At 50.4% G+C, this 15685-nt stretch overlaps 2 protein-coding genes and 1 long non-coding RNA gene across 4 annotated transcripts; 2 read left to right on the top strand and 1 right to left on the bottom strand.

Annotated features, from left to right (window-relative positions):
• The first annotated feature begins 135 nt into the window (after window positions 1–135).
• Window positions 136–11932, top strand: LAMTOR5 (late endosomal/lysosomal adaptor, MAPK and MTOR activator 5). The gene is made up of 4 exons (XM_027905739.1): window positions 136–248; window positions 772–889; window positions 1268–1532; window positions 11923–11932. The coding sequence occupies exons 1-3, from the start codon at window positions 188–190 to the stop codon at window positions 1326–1328; spliced, it is 240 nt and encodes a 79-aa protein (XP_027761540.1). The 5' UTR covers window positions 136–187; the 3' UTR covers window positions 1329–1532; window positions 11923–11932.
• On the top strand, window positions 3060–14057 carry SLC16A4 (solute carrier family 16 member 4). Of its 2 annotated transcripts, XM_027905737.1 has the most exons (9): window positions 3060–3222; window positions 3637–3740; window positions 4561–4693; window positions 5367–5510; window positions 6350–6511; window positions 7018–7548; window positions 8699–8910; window positions 9744–9837; window positions 13889–14057. In XM_027905737.1, exons 1-9 carry the CDS (start codon window positions 3207–3209, stop codon window positions 14035–14037), a joined length of 1545 nt encoding a protein of 514 aa, XP_027761538.1. In that variant the 5' UTR covers window positions 3060–3206; the 3' UTR covers window positions 14038–14057. The 2 variants fall into 2 exon arrangements, with proteins under 2 accessions (XP_027761538.1, XP_027761539.1); XM_027905738.1 differs by lacking the exon at window positions 5367–5510 and having other exon boundaries at window positions 13889–14056.
• A 270-nt stretch (window positions 14058–14327) lies between these two features.
• LOC114069145 lies at window positions 14328–14604 on the bottom strand. Its single transcript, XR_003573732.1, has 2 exons — window positions 14544–14604; window positions 14328–14478 (listed from the first exon to the last, which is right to left on the bottom strand). It is a non-coding gene; the product is annotated as an uncharacterized LOC114069145 (long non-coding RNA).
• Between the last annotated feature and the right edge of the window lie 1081 nt (window positions 14605–15685).

The raw sequence follows: 15685 nt of genomic DNA, 5'->3' as shown, positions 1-15685 counted from the left end.
ACACGGTGGGGACAGGAGGGACAGGGAGGGGACAGGGGGGACAGGGAGGGGACAGGGGGGACAGGGAGGGGACAGGGGGGACAGGGAGGGGATGGGGGAGCGGGGCTGGGCCAGCCCGACGCTCCGGGGCGGCGGGAAGGGGGGTGTGGAATGCCGGCCCTGACAGCGCTGTGTGTCCCCCCCCAGCATGAAGAGCCCGGCCGTGGTGGGCGTCCTGTGCACCGACTCGCAGGGGCTCAACCTGGGCTGTGAGTGGGCAAAGCGCGGGGACCCTCCGAGGGCTGGCGGGGTTTGGGGGGCACCGGGGTTGGAGGTCTCGTGTCTCTCTGTCCCGCCTGGGGGCTCCCGGGTGGGGAGGGGGGCAGGTGGTTCTACCCCGACAGGGTCCCCCTGGGTCCTGCCGGGGGCTTCTGCGGGTGTGAGGCCCCGGGTTGGGGGTCCCCCAAACCCTCTAGGGACTCCGCCGGGGTGGGGGGAGGCACCAGGACTGGCCCTACAGGACCCCCCCCACCCCGTTTGGGGGTACCTGGCCTTGTCCTGCGTGAACCCCACTCTGGGGACACCAACCCCTGCCCTGCTGTCCTGGCCCCACCTTTGGGTGTCCCTAGGGGGCCACCACCCACCTCAAATTCGAGACAGTTTCGGTGGTTTGAGTTCAGGGAGACGCCACGGGGAAGGATCACAGGGAGGGGAGTGGGATGAGGAAGGATCAGTCCCTCTTTGGCCTGGGGGAGGCAAACGGGCTTCACACGTGTCGCCCCCCCCGTTCAGGCCGAGGGACCCTCTCGGACGAACACGCGGGGATCATCTCCGTGCTGGCCCAGCAGGCGGCCAAGCTCAGCTCCGACCCCACGGACACGCCCGTGGTGTGCCTGGAGTCGGACACCGGGTGAGTCCCCGGCCCGGTTTTCCTTTCCCCCAGCCCTGGGAGCCTCCCGGAGCAGTCAGATCCCGGGAGCAGCTCCCGTGGGAAGCCGCGGGCACGGGGCGGGGGAGGTCGCTGGATTGACGGGATTTGAAGAGGGAGGAGTTGTAAAAGCAGCAGGAAAACCTTTGGGGGAGGGGGGTGGTTCCTGCTTTCTGGTGGTTCCTTTTCCACGCTTGGGACCCCCGTGGGTGGCTGAGGCGGTGCCGTGGGAGTCACTGTGGCGGCAGGGACGTCTCCAGTTCCCAGAGTGGGAAGGGAGGCGGGGTCTGGCTTGAACGATCCCGGCTCCAGTTCCCACCCCCACCAGCTCCTCCCTCAGCACTTTCCCCATTGTTTTAGGAACATCATGATCCAGAAGCACGACACCATCACCGTGGCAGTGCACAAGTTGGCATCCTGATCACTGGGGACCAGCTGCACTCCCAGCTCCTCCTCCTCCCCTGCACAGCCCTGCACTCCAGCCCCGGTTTGGAACCCCCCCAGAGCCAGGAGGAAGGCTCTCCCTCTCCACTGAACAGCTCCTGGGCAGCTCTCCAGGTCTCCCAACTCCCACTGTAGCCCTCGTGGTGCTGAGGGTGGCACACGTGGTCAGATCCCACCAGGTGTAATTGTGTGTTGTTGGTTGGAGAAATCAATAAATGACCTGTAAAAAAAACCCAAAAACAACCCCCCCCCCCTTTGCTTCTCTTTGCTGGGCCTGGTGCTTCGTTCCCAAAGCCATGTGAGGTGACTTTTCCCACTCCCTTCATTAGCATTTCTCTGGAGAAGAGACTGGGATTAATGGGGGCTCCTCCAGCAGGAAAGGTACAAACACTTCCCAAGGAATTTCTCCTGGGGAACACTTCACCTCCTCGAGTTAGAACGTTCTGTGGGAGGATTTCTTGTTCTCTCGTTGCCTCGGATTAAAGGCTGGACATGCTGTCCCTGTGTGAGCTGGAAATGCATGTTTGGCAACATCCTCACAAATCCAGACCCCGGATCTGAAATGGTGCAGGGAAAAAATCCTGCAAAGACGGCCTGGGAAGCTGCTCCACTCCTGTGCTTCCCACGTGGCAGGGAGGGAAAAGGAGCTGGGCTGCAGTGCAGGGAGGGGGAGGGAAGTGTCCCAGCAGAGCATGAGGTGAAAATTGGGCTGGGTCAGAGAGAAAATGACATTCAGGCTGCTCTGACCCGACTCCAATGACTGCTCCCTTCAGCAGTGACAGTCCCAGCCTGACGTGGAACAGGCAGGAGGAGCCTCTGCCTGGCTGAGTCCACACTCCTGTCCAGCTCAGTGTTGATTCTCAGTAAAGCCCTGAGATCTCTGCGTGCCCAAACTCTGTCCTGGCCTCGAGGAGTCCTTCTCCACTCTCCCCACATCCCACCAAGGAGGAGCAGCTGGAGCATTTCCCCCTGGAATTCCAAGAGCTCTGAGTGCAGACGCTGCCTCCCCCCTCCCCCAAGCCCTTTAACCACCCTCCCTGCAACCCCCACCCCACGGAAATAAAGCTCAAGACAAGTACTGAAAGCCTTCCCACAGGGAAAGCTCACAGACTCCCGTGTTTCCTGGGCTCCTCGGGAAAGATGGAGCTTTGCCAAGGGAGGGGGCAGACAGAGATCAGTGTCAGGGTCCCCACAGTGATCCCAGTTTTCTCTGGGCTCAGGAATGCCGCCTGGGGTGACAGGCCAGCCCCCAGCAGGGCAGGAAGCACGAGGGCCGTGTTTATCCAGGAGCTGGGGCGCATTTACAGGGCAGCCAACGCCGATCCTGCTGCCTCCCAGGGCTGCAGCAGCACAGCTGCTCCATCCAGCTGCAAACTCCCAGATTTTCCAGGCTATCCCCTCCTAAACGACAGTTTCCCAGGCCAAGGGCTGGGCAGGACTGGCAGGGCCAGGCCTGGATCCAGTCCAGCACTTCCACCTCCCGCTCCCTTCTTCCGGCCACATCCAAAGCCTTCCCTGGAGTTACAACCTTTGCAGGCTTCCCCTCCTCTTTCCCAACAGGATTTCTGCTCCAGACGCCCTGGATTTCCTGCTCCCAGCTGGGGAAGGGGAGGGACTCTGGCCTTGTGGCCTAACAGGAGGAGGAGGAGGAGGAGGAGGAGGACGGGCTCTGTCACTCAGCCCCAGGGACTCCATGTCCTGCTCTGGGGGACAGACACCATCCTCATCCTCTCGGGGATGCGAATGGAGGAGCAGACTCTGGGCTGCCAAGTCAGGAAGGGGGGATTTGGGCTCTGGAGCAAATGAAGAGATGATTCCTCTTTGCCATCGACTCTTTTAGGGAGGATTTTCCATCATGAGGCAGCGAGGAGGTAAGGAAAGGTTTCAGGATCATCAGCCCCAGCTGCTCCCTGGGGCAGGGTCCTGCCTCTGCCAGAGAGGATGGAAGGGAGACAAGCAGAGGATGGGATCGGGAGAGCTCCCCAGGGGCTCAAAACTGGATCAGACAGACGTGACCCCCTCCCCGACTCGGGGCACGAAGCAAACCCCTGGAGCTGCAGAAGTGCTCCACTTCAAACCCCTTAAGTGGTTACAGTAACTTGGTGGGAAAGAGAAAGGATGTTAAACTGTTTCCAGGCAGGGATAATGTGTAATTTAACACCCTTTGTCAAGAAAAGCCGGTGGATCTTCCCCCCCCCCCACCACCCTCCAAACTGAAGGTGGAGTGGAACAGGGGGAACAGCACCGGGGGGAGGTGTCAATGTGTCCCGAAACTGCCGTTCCAGGGGCAGGGAAGGAGGATGAAGAGCCCGAGGGAGGTGGGAAGAGCCGGCGGGCCGGAGCAGCGCTCGGAGGGTGGGCCTGGGCAGCGGTGCTTCACTTCTTCCTGGTAAGCACAGAACAAATCCCACTCGTGATCTGAAGGGAAAAGCCTCAAATCTCACTCAGAGGACAGGGTCAGGCTGATCCCACCCAGCTTCACCCTTCCCTATGGAACGGCAGCTGCAAACATCCCAGGGAGCAAACTGCCCCTGGGAGCACCAGGCACCTCAACACCACTCAGAGGCACCAATTCTCCATTCCACGGGCTTTAACACCACACAATCTTCCCACCAGTGATGGATCAAGGAATCCTGAAGGCTGGAAAAGATCTTTAAGGTCATCAAGACCACCACCCCCCCCCCAAGCTGGGAAAGCTTTCCCCAATTCCACCCCATCCCAAGTAACTCGCTGCCAATCATTAACCACCTGCTACCAGGGAGGTGAGAGGGAGTTAAAATTAAGGACACAAAGTGTGTGTCCTTTGCTCCCACGGCAGGGCAAGCCTGGGAAACTGCCCTGGATAACATCCATCCTGCTCCTCTCACCCCCCTCCATCGACTCCCAGTGATCTTCAGCAGCGCCAAGACCCATTTCATTGTTGCTTCAGGATTAAAAAGTAACTCCTAGAGCAAAAAACATCCTGGAAGAGTTGGGTTCTGGTGTGATTTTGTTTCTTTTTCTTGAAGAGGAGTTTGCAGAGGGGTTTTTGAGGGCCTGTTAAGATGGAAGTGCAGCGTGGCCGCCACGAGCTCACCCTGCTGACATTCCCCACCACCAGTTCAAGTGTCCCGTAACAAACTATCCCCACAAGAAAAGCAGATAGAAAAGCTTTTCCTCCCTCCTGCTCCCCCGGGGGCCCCTCACCTCTGTCTGCTCCTGCCTCTCAGGTCAACGTCCTCGTGATGGGGATGCTCAAGACCTTCGGGATTTTCTTCGTGGCTTTCCAGGAGGACGTGGGGGGCTCCTCGGAGCAGGTCAGCTGGATTGGCTCCATCATGTCCTCCCTGCGCTTCCTGGGAGGTGAGCTGGCATCCCCAAGGATTTGGGGCAGCGCTTCAACCCCAGCACGTTTGCTTTGAGGGCACTGAGGGTGTTCTTTGGATCAGATTCCCTTCCCAGACTGCTCCAGGCTGGACGTGGCCGGTGCCCACACGTGTCTCAGCAGGGATGTGATCCAAAGATAGGGCTGCATGTCATTTAGATGGGATATTGGGAAGGAATCCTTCCTTGGGAGGGTGGGGAGGGGCTGGGATGGAATTCCCAGAGAAGCTGGGGCTGCCCCATCCCAGGAAGTGTCCAAGGCCAGGTTGGATGGGGCTTGGAGCAACCTGGGCTGGTGGGAGGTGTCCCTGCCCGTGGCAGGGGGTGGAATGGGTTGAGCTTCAAGATCCCTTTTGACCCAAAAAATCCTGGGATTCCAGGGTTCTGGAGCCAGGCTGGGAGAGCTGGGGGTATTCCCCTGGAGAAGGGAAGGCTCCAGGGAGACCTTGGAGCGCCTTCCAGTGCCTAAAGGGGCTCCAGGAGAGCTGGAGAGGGGCTGGGGACAAGGGCTGGAGAGACAGGACACAGGGAACGGCTTCCCGCTGCCAGAGGGCGGGGATAGATGGGACACTGGGAAGGAATCCTTGGCTGTGAGGGTGGGGAGGTCCTTCTGTCACCTTCAGCCTGAGCTTTGTGCCTCTCTCCCTTGCAGCCCCACTCGTGGCCGTCGTGTGCCGGGGGCTGGGCGAGCGTCTCACGTCCCTCCTCGGGGCCGGGCTGGTGGCTGGGGGGTGCCTGGTCAGCACTCAGGCCACCAGTGTCCCCTTCCTCTGCATCTCCATGGGAGTCCTGCTGGGTGAGCAGCCTCTGACACACACATTGCCCTGGGCCACCACCAAGGAATCAGCTCCTTTAACCATAAACCTTGGGGGGAGGGCCCGGAGGGGAAGCTGAGGGCACACGGATTGCTCAGCTGGAGGAGACAGGTCAGAGCTCAGGGGGGGTCTGCAGCTTCCTCAGAGGGGCAGAACCACCTCTGCTCTGTGTGAGCAGGGACAGCATGCAGGGAAGGGCTGGAGCTGTGCCAGGTTGGATCTCAGGGAAAGGTTCTTCCCCCAGAGGGTGGTTGGCACTGAACAGGCTCCCCAGGGCAGTGGGCACAGCCCCAAGGCTGCCAGAGCTGCAGGAGGGTTTGGACAACACCCTCAGGGACAGGGTGGGATTGCTGGGGTGTCTGTGCAGGGCCAGGGCTTGGACTGATGATCCCTGGGGGGTCCCTTCAACTCAGTTATTTGTGATTCTGTAAAACCCCGAGTGGCAAAGCACCCCCAGCTCCTCCCTACGAGCTGCTGTGCGAACCCTCAGCACTCCATGCTCAGGAGAATAAAACACACTTTTAACACACTTAGTCCCAGCTAACCCTGATTTTTTTTTTTTTTCTGGCTCCACTAAATCCTGACCTTTTAAAACCCCCTCACTAACAGGGCACAGCCTCCAACCCCCCCAGACATCAACCACCACACACAAAACCTCTCCACTGAGACCAGGAGAAACCCCCCAACTTCCCACTAGGAACACTGCACCCCAGAGACTCAGCGTGGCATGACTGAGAATTCCAAGAGTTCCTGGTACTTTTTTTGGGGGCCTAGAGAGAGAGAGAGAGAGAGAGAATGTTCTTTCTGACCTCCCCCCCAGGGCTGGGCTTTGCCTGCCTGTACCAGGCGGCCGCAGTGATGACGGCCAAGCGCTGCCGGGCACGCTTGGGCTTCTCCAACGCCGTGGCCCGCTCTGGGATGGGGCTCACCTTCCTCATGGCACCCTTCACCCAGCTCCTCCTCGACTTCTATGGCTGGCAAGGTGAGTGATCTCCTGTTTGCCCTCATTTATCAGCACCGAGAGGGTGATCGGGGAGGTCTGGGCGAGGGGAAGAGGCTCCTTTAAGAGATTAAAAATTCAACAGCTCTGCCTCTTCGAGGATGGTTTGGGGACATCTTAATGATTAAACACCTAATGACTAATTAAAATCAGAGGCAAAACAGAGAACTGAAAATCCCTGCTTTTACTGCAGTTTTGGGCCATCCTGAAGGTCCCTCACGACTCCTGCTGAGGGTAAACAAAACAAGCTCCCAGATCCCAGAGGCAGCTCTGGATCTGCTGTGTGCATCAGAGCAGAAAGGACTTCCAGCCAGAAAAACCACGAATCAAACTTCCTGTTTTGTTACCTCCCCCGTAAAGAGGGGGGGAAAGTCTCTCTTAGGGCAGACTTTCTGCATGTTCAGTGCAAACAGCCTGCTCTAAAAGCTCATTTTCTGCTGTTCCTCCTTCTCACTCCAAGAATAAAACAGCTCCCCGTCTTCCCTCAGGAACTCTCCTGATTTTTGGAGGCATCATGTTGAACCTGGTGCCCTCCAGCCTGTTGCTGAGACCCATCAGCACCCGACCCTCCTCTGCCAAAATCCAGGACTGCGCGTCATCAGTGACACAGAAGGACCCAGAAACTGCTGATGGATGTTCAGATGGGACCCCTCACAGGGAATTACATCCTGTACAGGAGCTTCCCACCACAGACACACTCCTGATGCCCCGTGGCAAAGGTGCCTCTGGTCCCATCAATCCACCTGCCTTGGGAAAGCTGGAGAAACACACCCCGGGCAGATCCTCACCAGAAACGGCCACCGAGGCCAAGAGAAGCCACAAACCCCTTCCAGCAGCCAAAAAAGATTCTCAGCCTCTCCTGGACTTGTCCCCACTGAAGGATCCCCTTTTCTTCATCTTCACCTGGTCTTTTCTGTTCAGCCACTTGGCCTATTTTGTGCCCTTCTTTCACCTGGTGGCAAGAGCCAGGACCCTGGGAATGAGCAGCATGGATGGCTCCTACCTCATCTCAGTGGCTGGTAGGCAAAGGAATCTTTTAAACCCATTTTAGGAGAGAAAACCAACCCGAATTTTGCCCAGAAATAGTCCCAGATGTGTCCTAGGAGGAATCCTCATGGCAGAGGTTGAGCTCACAGCCCTGATCCCTCTGCATATTCAGGATCACCAAGATGGGTGGGTGGTTCTTCCAGTCCAATCTGGATGATTCCCCATCCTCTCTGCTCCCAAAAAAATCCACAATTTTCCAGTAAAAAGGTGCTCTCTGTCCTCCTGGAGCCTCCTCACCACCATCCCTGCTTTGCTTAAAACCACAACCCACAGAAATCACTGAGAATCCAAAGAGCTCCAGTTTGAGCCAGGAGAGAAAAATTCAATGTTGGGGGGGAAAAAAATCCACCTCCAAGGGGGATGGGGAAGTGGAAAAAACAACTAAACTCCCCCCAAAAACAACCCCATGCCTGATTATAAACTGGGTTAAGAAAGCAGCTCCAACCTCAAGCCATAATCAAATATTTTATTGTCCAAAAAAATACATTTTACTTCTACAAAGCTGTGGGATATTTTGCAAGGATGTGCTGTGCAGGGATTTAGGACAGCCCAGAAATTCAGGTGGTGTTTTGAATTAAGAGTGGGAGGGGGACAGTGCAAGACACGAGCTGACAGAGTGAGCTCTCCCTCTGATCTTTGGTTCGTAAAAATGTATCAAGAAATGTAAAAAAAAAAACCCCAAAACCTACAAGTATCAGAAGTTTGCTGAGCCTTTAAAGAAATGCCAGGCCATTTGCTGCTTTAGACAAATTCAAATCTTGTAAATATATTTCTCCTTAATATCCCCCTTTTTCTCCACCTCAGGAAAGGGATCAGACAGCAAGTTCATCATCCCTGATTTTACTGAAGGGCATTTCAGAGATTTCTGCTGAGTGCAGAGACCTTGACTGAATATTTAAAGATTTGGTAAATAGCTGGGGAAAGGCAAAAAAAAAAAAAAAAGTCACCCCAAATATCAATTTTACAACGGTCTAAAAATACCCCCCTGTAACTTTTTTGGGCGTTTTAACCCCTTGTGGTTGGGTGAAACCTGGATGTGACACAGAGGGGACAAAAAAGAGGCAAAATACCCCCAAAATGAAGTGGTTTTTTTGAGGCTCTGGTGACTCCTGTCCCCTTCAGGCATCACGGAGATGCTGAGCCAGCTGCTCTCGGGCTGGGTGGCCGACCAGAACTGGACCAAGAAGTACCATTTCCACGTGACTTACCTGGTCCTGAGTGGGATCACCAACCTCCTGGGCCCCCTGGCCACGACATTCCCGCAGCTCCTCGCCTACACCGTGGCCTTTTCCGTGTTCTGTGGAGGGTTCATGGCTCTGGTGCTGCCCGTGCTGGTGAGTCAGGGGTGGGTTGTGCTGATCTGCTCCCAGTCCCAGAACCATCTGGAACACACAGGGATCAGTCATGGAAGGCTCCAAGGACTGGAGAACCTTTGCTCTGGAGCCAGGATGGGAGAGCTGGGGGGGTTCTCCTGGAGAAGGGAAGACTCCAGGGAGACCTTGAAGCCCTTTCCAGGGCCTAAAGGGGCTCCAGGAGAGCTGGAGAGGGATTTGGGAGAAAGGATGGAGGGACAGGACACAGGGAATGGCTTCCCACTGCCAGAGGGCAGGGAGAGATGGGATATTGGGAAGGAATTCCTCCCTGGGAGGGTGGGGAGGGGCTGGGATGGAATTCCCAGAGAAGCTGTGGCTGCCCCATCCCTGGAAGTGTCCAAGGCCAAGCTGGATAAACTTGGAACAACCTGGGCTAGTGGGAAGGTGTCCCTGCCCGTGGCACTGGATGAGCTTTAAGTTCCCTTTCCAACCCAAACCATCCCAGGATTCCATAATTATAATCTGGCATTTCTTTTCTGGGAAGGAATTCGCAGCTTAAATCACATTCCTTCTAGTCTTGTTTCTCTGGAAGGCACAAAAGCATCTCCCATCCCAGCAATTTCCATCCTGGCCTCAAGGAGGCAAAGGGATTCCAGGATTCCAGGTTGGATCAGACGCACAGGGGCAAAGTCCTTCCAAAGCTGCAGCTCAAGAGGAAACTCCCCAGGAAAAAAAAAAAAAGGAGAAAAAAAAATCAATTAATCTCTTGTGCTTTAAAACAAATCAATTAACCCCTTCTGCTTTTGTATTCCCACGAAATCCATCCCTGACGACCCGTTTTGGTTTACAAACAGGTGGATCTGGTGGGTGTGGAAAAGCTCCACAGTTACCTGGGGTTTGCTGCCTTCTTTGCAGGGATAGCAGCCATTGGAGGACCTCCTCTGGCAGGTAAATAATAAATATAATATAATTAATATAATATAATATAATATAATATAATATAATATAATATAATATAATATAATATAATATAATGTAATGTAATATAATATAATATAATATATAAAGTAACAAACATAAAAAGCAATATAAAGTATATTACATTATATTTATTATATTTATTATATTATATAATACAATAAAATAGAATATAATATATATAATGTAATATAATTTATTAGAATACACAATATATATTATACATTATATATTAGGCATTCTACATTATAAATGTCAATATTATGTATTCTTATACACCTACAATATTAAATATACATATGTTTTATAGTACCTATGCAATATAATATATATTACATTATGTTATATATATTTTATATTACCTATATTATATTTTTATATTATATATATTTTTATATTATATATATTTTTATATTATATATATTTTTATATTATATATTATATTTTTATATTATATATTTTTTAATATAATATGTGTTTATACACATGCCCCCACCACACACATCCAGTGATAAAGCTGCTGGTTCACTCTCCCACATGGATCCATCCCAGTTTTCGGTTCAAATAAGGGGGAAAAAAAAAAATCCTATTTCAGGAATGTCTTTACACCCAGGCAACATCTCGCTGGGGAACCTGCAAACCCCAACCAGCAGCTTGGAAAACGTGCCCAGTTTAACCCCAACCACAGCAGGATAACGACCCCATTCCCATGGATTTTACCCCCTAGCAGGGTAGGAATTAACACTGAATTGGGACTGGAGGGCAGGGAAGGAGAGGAAGGCGAAGCAGGGATGGGCTTGGCAGCATTCCCATAAAACAGAGGCTCTGGAGCACCAGGAGAAGCCTCAATAACCTCTTGGTTGGTGACAGATCCCAGAGCTGGGCCCTGAGAGCTCCTGGTCCCTAAGACAAGGAGGATGAGAAGCTTTTCCCCTTCTCCCTCTGCCAGGAAAACAGGGCACTGGGGAGGATCTGGCACATCCCAAGCTCTTAGGAGTGACTCTCCCACCCCTGCCTGGGAGCAGGGGAATTGTTGGGAGCAGAGGAATTGTTGGGAGCAGGGGAACTGTTGGGAGCAGGGGAATTGCTGGGAGCAGGGGAATTGTTGGGAGCAGGGGAATTGTTGGGAGCAGGGGAATTGCTGGGAGCAGGGGAATTGTTCTCCTCCAAACTGCTTGGCCAGAGCAGAGCTTTTCCTGCCCCTGGGACATTTGCCTCTCCCTGCATTTTCCAGCCCAAAAAAATCCCACAGTGTGGGCAGCAGGATGGGGGGGATTTTGCCCCTCTGCCCCCTCAGGTGAGACCCCACCAGCTCTGGGAACAACAACAGGAGGATGTGGAGCTGCTGGAGAGAGTCCAGAGGAGGCCCTGGAAATGCTCCAAGGCTGGAGAACATTTGCTCTGGAGCCAGGCTGGGAGAGCTGGGAATGTTCCCCTGGAGAAGGGAAGGTTCCAGGGAGACCTTGGAGCCCTTTCCAGGGCCTGAAGGGGCTCCAGGAGAGCTGGAGAGGGATTTGGGACAAGGGATGGAGGGACAGGACACAGGGAATGGCTTCCCACTGCCAGAGGGCAGGATCAGATGGGATATTGGGAAGGAATTCGGTGGGGAGGGACTGGAATGGATTTCCCAGAGGATGCTCCACCCCTGGAAGCATCTAAGGCCAAGCTGGATAAACTCGGAGCAACCTGGGCTAGTGGGAAGGTGACCCTGCCCGTGGCACTGGATGAGCTTTAGGGTTCTTTCCGACCCAAACCATCATTTGTTGCCTCCTGCCCCTCCAGATCTCCGGGCCTGCCAAGGCCCCTGGCTGGAAACTGCCAAGGATTCCGTAAATCCCAACTCCAGGGGAAGTTTTAGCAGGGAAAAAAAAATTGATTTTCCTACTCTGCCTGTGGATCCAACTTCAAGCAGCCCAAACGTTCCCCTGGACAGGGTGATGAACTGCCTGGCACGGGATGAATTCCCAGCAATCCCTCAATCCCACTGAATTCCCTGCCACGGGATGAATTCCCAGCAATCCCTCAATCCCACTGAATTCCCTGCCACGGGAAGAGCGTGGAAGGAGCTGAATGACTTGGCTGCCTCTCACTGCAGTTTTATCTCCATCCCCTCGCAGTGTATTTTCATTAACTGGGAGGCTTTTGCTTCCTGAAGTGCTGCATTCCTGGATTGTGGAAAACAAGGTTTCCTGCAAAAAAAGCCTTTTTTTTGTTTTGTTTTTTTTGTTTTGTTTTTCTTTTCCCTCACCTTTTTTTTAAGGTTTTTTCCAGATTTTTAAGAAATCTGGCTTTATGCTGGTGGGATAAAGGAAGGCCAAATAGAGCCAGGAAATAAAACTCTCACTGATCCGCCCAGAGGGGAACGATTGAGAGTTCAAGATCCAGGTTGTTTATTAATTCATTTATTAATTTATTATTCAGTTCTTAATTTATCCAAATAAATTCTCCCATTTTCTCTCCCAGTAATGCTGGGTTAGGCATGAAAACTGAATATAACCAGAAGCTACTGATGAAGTGCCCAAGCCCAGCTGGCCCCTGCAGGGTTTAGGATTTGGGGTTGGGTGCTCTGACCTCTCTAAACCTTTAAATTTAGGATTTTATTAAACTCAAGTGATTTTATGAAGCAAAACCTGATGGATAATGAGAACTGCAAAGGTTAAAATGGTTTAAAATATTGAAATAATACAATATAAATATATACTACAAAATAATAATTATTTTAATAATATAATGTAATATAATACAATAATAATGTAATATAATAATGTAGCATAATATGATAATAAATAATAAATATAATAATAAATAATAAAATAATATATAAAAATATATAATATAATTTCAAATATATAATATATAGTATAACATTATGTAACAATACACAATATCAAATACATATTGTTATATATTATACTATAAAATTTTAACAATGATTAAATCTAAAATATACTCTACAAACTATATAATTTATAAAAATATTCATAAAACACAAAATATTTGTAAATACTTATAAAATATAAAAATACAAAAATGTAAATTTGTTTAAAAAATTTTTAGATAGTTATAAAATTTTCTTAAAATTTATAAAAATATTTATAACAGTATTATAAAAACTATAAAATATATAAAATATTACAGATAAAATAAGTGTATTTTAAATAAATATTTAAAATATTATTATATTGCATATTAGACCAAAGCCTAAAGCAAGGAAAAGGTGACTTACCTGCAAATGTGATCAGCTCAAAGCCCAGGGGGAAAAGTTTGGACTCTCCTTTGGAGCTTTCCATCCACCAGCACCACTGAAAGAAACCCTTAAACCAAATCAGAACATTATTTTGGCTCATTTTATTTCCACAAACAGTGCAAACCATTAACCCAAAGTGCAAAAGAATCGAATATAATGTAATATAATATAATATTACCGAAGAAAAACTGAAGAAAACTGAATTAAACTGGGGCACAAGAAAAAAAAAAAGGCTGGAGAAACGAGGAGTTCACAGCCCAAGATGTTGGAAAAACCATTGCTGAAAACATCCATTGGGATCTCCCCTGCTGGAAACATCCATTGGGATCTTCCCTGCTGGAAACATCCATTGGGATCTTCCCTGCTGGAAACATCCATTGGGATCTTCCCTGCTGGAAACATCCATTGGGATCTTCCCTGTTGGAAACATCCATTGGGATCTTCCACCTGCTCAGGCAGCTCCTTTTGGCCCATTTAAACTTGGGGGGGGGGGTGTGGAAAAAAAAAAAAAATTGGGGCTTAAATTCAATCCAATTAAACCCCATTCCCACTCCAAGGATCAAAGTCAGCCCTGGGAAAAAAGACACGTTTAGTCCTGACTGGAAACGCTGCCCAGGAGGATCTTAAATAACTGAGAAATACTGAAACAAGATCACACAAGCTATGCCTGCCTCCCACCACCTCCCAAAAATGATTTTTTTTTGTTTGTTTTGTTTTTTCTGCAGGGAGAGAAATCCCAGAGCTTTTAAAACCCCAACTTTTGTCTTCCTTCAGGTTGGCTCTACGACTACACCCAGACCTACGTGTGCTCCTTCCTCTTTGCCGGCGCCTGCGCCCTCGTCTCGCCCCTGTCCTTCTGCCTCGAGCCCTGGGCACAGGAATGGAAGCTCAAAAAAGCCACTGCGAGCCCCAGGTCTGGCTGAAGGTTTGAAGGCTGGGCTGGAGTTGTGTCCACAAAAAGGGAGAAGCCACGGCCAGCACAGCCCGGCTGTCCCGGGAGATACCGAGTGGGAAGCGGGATTTTTAGACGGGGAGATTGAGTTTGGATATCTGGATATTGCTCCTGATCAGATTCTGGGTTTATACCTGGATATTGCTCCTGATTAGATTCAGTTTGAATATCTGGATATCATTAGATTGAGTTTGGATATCTGAATATTGCTCCTGAGCAGATTCAGTTGGATATTTGGATATTGCTCCTGATCAGATTCAGTTGGATATTTGGATATTGCTCCTGATTAGATTCAGTTGGATATTTGGATACTGCTCCTGATTAGGTTCAGTTTAAATATCTGGATATTGCTCCTGATCAGATTCTGGTTTTGTATCTGGATATTGCTCCAGATTAGATTCAGTTTGAATATCTGGATATCATTAGTTTGAGTCTGGATATCTGGATATTGCTCCTGATCAGATTCTGGTTTTATACCTGGATATTGCTCCTGATTAGATTCAGTTTGAATATCTGGATATTGCTCCTGATCAGATTCTGGGTTTATACCTGGATGTTTCTCCTGATTATCTTCACTTTTTGTATCTAGATATTTCTCCTGACTAGACTCAGTCTGGATATCTGGATATTGCTCCTGATCAGATTATGTTTTTGTAGCTGGACATTTTCCCTGATCAGATTTAGTTTGGCTATTCAGATATTTCCCCTGACTGGATTCAGTCTGGATATCTGGGTATCAATAGATTCAGTCTGGATATCTGGATATTGCTCCTGATTAGATTCTGTTTGGGTATCCAGGTGTTTCTCCTGATTATTCCCTGTCTGGATATCTGGATATTTCTCCTCATTAAAGCCACCTGAGAAATTCACAGTGTAAAGTGTCATTTGATGGCAGAAAAACAAGACCCTTGCACCTTGGCTGTCACTGCCTTTGCTCCTGAGCTGCTCGGATTGAATCCCGGTGTGTCCATCCCGACACTTCCCAACCTGAGCCATCCCTCGGCTTCCTGAGCGTTCCCAGGAGCAAAGCTGAGTCACCTCTTGGGATGTGGTGGCCAAAGAGCACAGAGAGATCTCAGCTCCTTCTGTTTTACACAGGAACAACAAGCCGTGGGGAGGGATCCAAGGATGGGGAGATGGGGCTGATAATTCCATCAGGATACAGATTCCTTCTCCCACAGGAAGGGCACGGCTTTTCCATCTCCCAGGGGCTGCTCTTTGCCACAGCACAGAGGACCTGCAGGCAAAACCAGTCTAATTAAACCAGAGACCAAACCCCACCTCAGCCTCCTCTGCCCTTCCCCACCCACCCAGAGATTCCCTGGATTCCAGGCAGCTCCAATGCTGAGCCTGTATTTAACCAGCATCCCATTAATCTGATTTTGAATTAAATAACAGCTGCTTTGACTTCCTTTCTAGTAGCAAAGGGGCAGTTTTTTGCATTGTTATTGTTGTTTGAAATTATTCTGTTGGCCTGGGATATCACAGGATTCATTCCAGCCACTGGCATTAACCTTCTTTCCTGCCCCCCCCTTTTTTCTTTAATTATTAAATTGCAAAGAGATTTAATTATCCTTTTTTTTTTCTCACACTTGTTTTTTTTCCCTCATCCCTTTTTT

This window comes from Empidonax traillii, unplaced genomic scaffold (genome assembly GCF_003031625.1).
Source record: "Empidonax traillii isolate 1590-97213 ecotype Southwest subspecies unplaced genomic scaffold, ASM303162v1 scaffold1199:size164099, whole genome shotgun sequence".
NCBI classification, from domain to species: Eukaryota; Metazoa; Chordata; class Aves; order Passeriformes; family Tyrannidae; genus Empidonax; species Empidonax traillii.
Note: the sequence above shows the minus strand (reverse complement) of the source record. Positions and strands in the feature narration are given on the sequence as shown.

What these genes read in the sequence shown, in the direction of transcription:
- SLC16A4 (XM_027905737.1), top strand. An exon ending in CTCCATGGGAGTCCTGCTGG is followed by an intron (nt 5,511 to 6,349) that starts GTGAGCAGCCTC and finishes CCTCCCCCCCAG; the next exon opens with GGCTGGGCTTTGCCTGCCTG. An exon ending in CGACTTCTATGGCTGGCAAG is followed by an intron (nt 6,512 to 7,017) that starts GTGAGTGATCTC and finishes GTCTTCCCTCAG; the next exon opens with GAACTCTCCTGATTTTTGGA.
- LAMTOR5 (XM_027905739.1), top strand. Translation starts at nt 188, where the DNA reads ATGAAGAGCCCGGCCGTGGTGGGCGTCCTGTGCACCGACTCGCAGGGG. An exon ending in GCAGGGGCTCAACCTGGGCT is followed by an intron (nt 249 to 771) that starts GTGAGTGGGCAA and finishes CCCCCCGTTCAG; the next exon opens with GCCGAGGGACCCTCTCGGAC. An exon ending in TGCCTGGAGTCGGACACCGG is followed by an intron (nt 890 to 1,267) that starts GTGAGTCCCCGG and finishes CCATTGTTTTAG; the next exon opens with GAACATCATGATCCAGAAGC.